This window comes from Eriocheir sinensis, unplaced genomic scaffold (assembly GCF_024679095.1).
Source record: "Eriocheir sinensis breed Jianghai 21 unplaced genomic scaffold, ASM2467909v1 Scaffold1049, whole genome shotgun sequence".
In the NCBI taxonomy this organism is placed as follows: Eukaryota; Metazoa; Arthropoda; class Malacostraca; order Decapoda; family Varunidae; genus Eriocheir; species Eriocheir sinensis.
This window is the reverse complement of record NW_026110351.1, coordinates 60,001-66,946: the sequence shown is the minus strand read 5'-3', so window position 1 is coordinate 66,946 and position 6,946 is coordinate 60,001. Positions and strand designations below refer to the sequence as shown.

The 6,946-nt window shown below is 44.0% G+C and overlaps 1 protein-coding gene across 1 annotated transcript in view; it reads left to right on the top strand.

The window, feature by feature from the left end:
* The first annotated feature begins 235 nt into the window (after positions 1-235).
* Positions 236-6,946, top strand: part of LOC126989092 (endoplasmic reticulum transmembrane helix translocase-like) — a 23,303-nt gene continuing 16,592 nt past the window's right edge. Inside the window, exons 1-6 of the mRNA XM_050847668.1 lie at positions 236-340; positions 1,416-1,571; positions 3,578-3,764; positions 3,855-4,025; positions 5,506-5,693; positions 6,299-6,412. Coding sequence (XP_050703625.1) covers positions 275-340; positions 1,416-1,571; positions 3,578-3,764; positions 3,855-4,025; positions 5,506-5,693; positions 6,299-6,412 — 882 coding nt within the window. The 5' untranslated portion in view covers positions 236-274. The remainder of the gene's footprint in view (positions 341-1,415; positions 1,572-3,577; positions 3,765-3,854; positions 4,026-5,505; positions 5,694-6,298; positions 6,413-6,946) is intronic.

Below are 6,946 nucleotides of genomic sequence, written 5' to 3'. Positions count from 1 at the left end.
GTATGTTACCAGGCTACCAGTGAAGGCCAAATCTGTGCCAATCGCAGGGGAGAGATGTTAATGTATTTCACAACTGAGAGGCAGCGAGGGGCAATACAGGTCAAAAGAAGAAGAAGAAGAAGCTTTGTTTAGGTGTGATCAGGCTAGGATGACGTGGCGCAGAGTTATGGGGAGTTGTTGTTGTTGTTATTATTATTATTATTATTATTATTATTATTATTATTATTATTATTATTATTATTATTATTATTATTATTGTTATTTCAGGTTACAGATGGACATTCCAGAGTTTATGGAGCTTTTTAAGGAGAGAGCGACTGCACCTTTCTTTGTATTCCAAGTAAGTAATAGTAGTAGTAGTGGTAGTAGTAGTAGTAGTAGTTGAGAGACCACATAGTCCTTAGAATCTATATATCTCCCCTTGTATCTGTGTAAAAGTGTCTATGTAACAGGCCCTTGCATCTATGTAATCCATCTCTCCTATGTAAATCTATGTTAAAATTTGAGACCTGTTTTTCCTCACAATCTATATATCTCCCCCTTGTATCTATGTAAAAGTGTCTATATAACAGGCCCTTGTATCTATGTAATCCTCCTCTCCTTCTCTCCTATGTAAATCTATGTTAAAATTTGAGACCTGTTTTTCCTCACAATCTATATATCCTCTCCTTGTATCTATGTAAAAGCATCTATATAATAGGTCCTTGTATCTATGTAATCCTCTGTTTCTCTCCTATGTAAATCTATGTTAAAATTTGAGACCTGTTTTTCCTCACAATCTATATATCCTCCCCTTGTATCTATGTAATCCTCCTCTATTAGCTATGTATATCTATGTAAAAATGTGAGACCTGTTTTCCTGACAATCTATATATCCTCCCCTTGTATCTATGTAATCCTCCTCTATTAGCTGTGTATATCTATGTAAAAATGTGAGACCTGTTTTCCTGACAATCTATATATCCTCCCCTTGTATCTATGTAATCCTCCTCTATTAGCTGTGTATATCTATGTAAAAATGTGAGACCTGTTTTCCTGACAATCTATATATCCTCCCCTTGTATCTATGTAATCCTCCTCTATTAGCTATATATATCTATGTAAAAATGTGAGACCTGTTTTCCTGACAATCTATATATCCTCCCCTTGTATCTATGTAATCCTCCTCCTCTCCCACCTCCTCTATTAGCTATGTGTATCTATGTAAAAATGTGAGACCTGTTTCACCCCACAATCTATATATCCCCCCTTCAATCTCCCCTTGTATCTATGTAATCCTCCTCTATTAGCTATGTGTATCTATGTAAAAATGTGAGACCTGTTTCACCCCACAATCTATATATCCCCCCTTCAATCTCCCCTTGTATCTATGTCAAAGCATCTATATAACAGGCCGTGTATCTATGTCCTGGCAGGTGTTCTGTGTGGGGCTGTGGTGCCTGGATGAGTACTGGTATTACTCCCTGTTCACGCTGTTCATGCTGGTGGTGTTTGAGTGTACCCTGGTCCAGCAGCAGCTCCGGAACATGGCGGAGATACGCAAGATGGGTGCCCAGCCTTACAGCATACAGGTGAGGGGGGTAATTGCTTTACTTATTTTCCCACCTTTAATTAACCCTTTCCTTGCTAAGCGCTTGCGACGAGACTATCCTCGGGCTCGGGAACCGCAGCGGGGGAAGGGATGTCTTTTAACGCTGTATCTCAAAAACTCTTCATCACAGCCACAAAACACAAACACCATTGGAAAGAGGAGGCCAAGATCCATAAGATTTGGCACTGTAAGCCTCTCCTGGGAACATACAGGCACGTTGAGGGGTGTTTTTTGCTGTGAGTGTGACTGGAGCATGCAGCGAGACTATCCTCGGGCTCGGGAACCGCAGCGGGGGAAGGGATGTCTTTTAACGCTGTATCTCAAAAACTCTTCATCACAGCCACAAAACACAAACACCATTGGAAAGAGGAGGCCAAGATCCATAAGATTTGGCACTGTAAGCCTCTCCTGCTAACGTACAGGCACGTTGAGGGGTGTGGCCTGTGAAGACGTACATGTATACGTGCGCGACGGTCAGCCGTAAGGCAACTACTGTAGATCTCTTGGTGACGGGGTGCTGGCAGGGCAGTATTGCCAGCTGTCAGGTGATAGGGGAAGCTATGCAAAAATGTCGCTATATTGGACAACAACATCCACCAGTCACTCGTCCGTAGATTTGCCGCGCTGGGCTGACGTGATTTTCCACCAAGTTTAGTGGAGAACACACTCAGTCCTGTGTTGTGAGAGTTAGTGCTGGAACACACTCGCACGCGGGAGATTGGAGTGCGGGTGGAGCTGCAGCGAGCGCTGAGCACCACCAGCAAACACGCCAAACACTCGCTGCCAGCGTTTACCAAGGAAAGGATTAAAAAAAGTCCAAGAATGTGTTAACCCTTAGATTACGCCGTTCACTTATATAAGTGCACTACCCCACACCATAGCTGGGCGTTATCGCGATAACTTATCACTATACTTTATCGCTGACAACAAAATCGGGTTATCGGCCATCCGCTACTTATACTTATATATCGGTATCTTCGTTACTTTTGTTACCAAACTAGTGATAATCGGTACCTTTTTCCGCCTCTCAGAAAACAAGCGTTGTCTCCTCCCTACACGTGACGCCCGGTGTTGTGTGAAAACCTTCGGGGTATGAAATATCTCCGCTGAAGGGATTTCAGACTTAGATCATCAACATTAAAACACTAAGTAATGTTTTATGTTACTCAAAATTCAATATATCAAAGAGAAAAATCATTTAACTTTGCCCAAAAATGGTTATTCACTGCCTCAAATTTGCTATTCCATATTGGTTTGTGAGCATGCCATGGTGTTGAAGGTGTTGTGTTATTTGGTGTCCCATCGTGCTTACAAACACTGGTCTCTCGTGAACTGTTCAGACCAGTAAGCGTAGCCCTGTACAGTCTCACAAAGCTTTTTAACAGAGTTGCTGGAAGGCTGAATCAGACATACAGTACCACCATCCTCGCTGAACGACACTCTGTACATATAAACACAACTCGTACAGTGTCGTTCAGCGGGCATGGTGGTACTGTATGTCTGATTCAGCCTTCCAGCAACTCTTAATTACGGCTAAAAAGCTTTGTGAGACTGTACAGGTCTGCTGGTCTGAACAGTTCACGAGAGACCAGTGTTTAGACGGCGGGGACGCCAAATAACACAACAGGTTCAGGGTTTCCAGTATTACCGTCCAGAGATAATGAAAATTTTAATTCATCTTTGTTTTTTATTTGAAATATCAATATAGTATAGGTTGCATCTATAGTTACCGAGCTATGACCATTTGTGTTAGGGCATATCTGGTTACGTATCCGAGGCGTTCCGCGCTTCCAAATATTTTTACTTCAGAAACTTCAAAAAAATTGGGATACTGGAGGTGAATTTCCTTAACGTCTTGCTATGGATGAGTGCACCAATCCCTCCTCTACCATGTGTCAAAATCTCATTAGGGTCGCAGTTATAGTCACTGAGGTGTGACCACTTACGTCCGGGTCACTCTTCCCTAACCTAACCTAATTTTAACAGGTGTACCGATCCCGTCGCTGGAGACCCATGCCAACCACCGCCTTGCTGCCCGGGGACATCGTCAGTGTTATCCGCACCTCCAGCACCTCCAGCAGCACCAGCAGCACCAGTAGTGTCGAGCTGATGGTGCCGTGTGACCTGCTACTTCTCCGAGGGTCATGTGTCGTCGATGAAAGCATGTTGACAGGTGGGTGTTTACGATGACCCCCTTAATTACAGCATGCCTCCCTTAATTAAACCACTACTACTACTACTACTACTACTTCTACTACTACAGGGGAGAGCATACCCCAGATGAAGGAGGGCTTGGAGGGACTGGAGGAAAGGGAGAGAGAGACAATGGAGAGAAATCTCGACATCGCTACGGACAGCAAACTTCACATGCTGTACGCTGGGACCAAGATCGTTCAGCACAGTTCACCACCGAAGACCACCACAGGTTTGAGAGGTGAGTTCCTGCTACGTTTTTCCGATTTGCCGCCAAACGAGGGGGTGGATCTGGACGCGCTTGATGTCCAAACGTAGCCAGGTTCTTCCTCTTTCCAGCCACACCAAGCGCAGGACAAACAGACAAACACGCTTGCCGGAGAAGCCAAAATAAAACACACCATGAAAGCTTCTACCGAAAAAAAAATCATGAAAAGTTTTAATGTTTATCCAATTTACTCACAGACAAACACACACACTCACAAACGCCAAACACCCAAATGTAGCCAGATCCTTCCTTTTTCCATCCATATTAAGCGCAAAACAAACGGACAAACACACTCGCCGGAAAAGCCAAAATAAAACACGCACTGAAAAATTTTACCTAAAAGAAAATCACGGAAAGTTCTTACATTTTATTAATTTGCTGCCAAACGAGGGTGTAGAATTAAACGCACTTGATGCTCGAACATAGCCAGATCCTTTGTCTACACTCCTGTACTAACCCCAAAACAAACGGACAAACACGCTCGTTGCTATGACAATTTTTCTGACCTCAAAAAATAACTAGTAACAAAATTTCACCACAAAAAATTATACGATTTTTTAATTTCCTTGCAAACGGAGGTCTGTAGGTAAACGCGCTTGATGCACAAACGTAGCCAGATCCTTCGTCTACACTCCTTCACTAACCCCAAAACAAACAGACAAACACACTCATTTCTATGCTAATATTTCTGAGCTAAAAAAGAAACTTGTACGACGAATTTCACCACAAAAGTTTATACGTTTTTCTAATTTTCTGGCAAACGACGACACGCAGACAAGCACACCAAACACCCAAACTTAGCCAGATCCTTCCTCTTTCCAGTCTCACTAAGCGTAAAACAAACGGACAAACACACTAACCATAATAAGCAAATTTGTCAAATCAGCTAAAATATCCCGACTCAAAAAATATGAAAAACAAACATGAAAAGTTGTAACGCTATTCTAATTTACTCCCAAACAAACACACACACACACAATTGGCAAACACCTGAACGTAGCCAGATTCTTCCTCTACACACCCACACTAAGCGCAAAACAAACAGACAAACACATGTACCAGAAACGCCAAAATAAAATACACCATGAAAAATTCTACCCCCAAAAAAATCATGAAAAGTTTTAACATTTGTCTAAATTACTCCCAGACAAATGTGCACACATCCAAACACCAAACACCCAAACGTAGCCAGATCCTTCTCCTACACACCCACACCAAGTGCAAAACAAACAGACAAACACACTTACTAGGAAGACCAAAATAAAACACAGCTTTAAAAATTTAACCCCCAAAAAATTCATTAAAAGTTGTAACGTTTGTCTAATTTACTCCCAAACAAATGGACACACATCCAAACACCAAACACCCAAACATAGCCAGATCCTTCCCCTACACCCCCACACCAGCCGCATTCCTCTAGCCCCAGAACTATAGGCGCTACGATTCCTTTCAGCTCCGGACAACGGCTGCGTCTGCTACGTTCTGAGGACCGGATTTGCCACGGCTCAGGGAAGGCTACTCAAAACGATCTTGTATGGGGTCAGTCGCGTCACCGCCAACAACATGGAGACGCTGGCGTTTATACTCTTCCTCCTGGTGTTTGCCGTCGCTGCCGCTGCCTATGTGTGTGTGTGTGTGTGTGTGTGTGTGTGTGTGTGTGTGTGTGTGTGTGTGTTTCTCTCTCTCTCTCTCTCGCTCTGTGTGTTTCTGTCTCTCTCTCTCTTCTGTGTGTGTGTGTGTTTGTGTGTGTGTGTGTGTGTGTGTGTGTGTTTCTCTCTCTCTCTCTCTCTCTCTCTCTTCTGTGTGTGTGTGTGTGTGTGTGTGTGTCTCTCTCTCTCTCTCTCTCTCTCTCTCTCTCTCTCTCTCTCTCTCTCTCTCTCTCTCTCTCTCTCTCTCTCTCTCTCTCTCTCTCTCTCTCTCTCTCTCTCTCTCTCTCTCTCTCTCTCTCTCTCTCTCTCTCTCTTCTGTGTGTGTGTGTGTGTGTGTGTGTGTTCTTGGTTGTCCCTCTGTTCCTGGCTGCCACTCTATTCTCAGCTGTCCCCTTGCTCCTGTCTGTCCCTCTATTCTCAGCTGTCCCCTTGTTCCTGGCTGTCCCTCTACTCTCAGCTGTCCCCTTGTTCTCGGCTGCCCCTGTTTACAAAGGCGACAATATCCCCGTAACTTTCCCCCTCCTGGATCGAGAGTTACGGGGGTATGCGTACGGGTGTGTCCATACGATCGTAACCTCCCCCCCCCTAGGTGTTGAGGACCCCGATCGCAGCCGTTACAAGCTCTTCCTGGAGTGCACGCTGATCCTGACCTCCGTGGTGCCGCCCGAGCTGCCCATAGAGCTGTCCCTGGCCGTCAACACCTCCCTGCTTGTATTTTTGTGTGTGTTTTTTGGGTGTTTGGGTTGTCGTAGGATGTTGGGATTTTTAGGGGATTGAGAGTAAGTATTCAACCCCTTACACACTGAATTTGATGATCATAAGTTGACTGGTTCGCTCGCAATCCTCAAAAATCTTAATCCCACTAGCCAGAAAGGTGAGGCGGGATGTACGCTTGTATTTTTTTTTTTTGGGTGTTTGGGTTGTCGTAGGATGTTGGGATTCTTAGGGGATTGAGAGAAAGTATTCAACCCCTTACACACTGAATTTGATGATCCTAAGTTGACTGGTTCGCTCACAATCGTAAAAAATCTCAAGACTCCTCCAATGGTAACTCTATGGTTGTTGCACTCGTAGAATTCTTAGAGCCATTTTCCGGGTGTTTTTTTGAAGGGTTACATTAGCGGTAGAGCATTGGGATTTTTAGGGGACTGAGAGAAAGTGTTCAACTCCTTACACACCAAATTTGATGATCCTAAGTTGACTCACTCGCTCGTAATCCTCAAAATCGTCAAGACTCCTCCGATT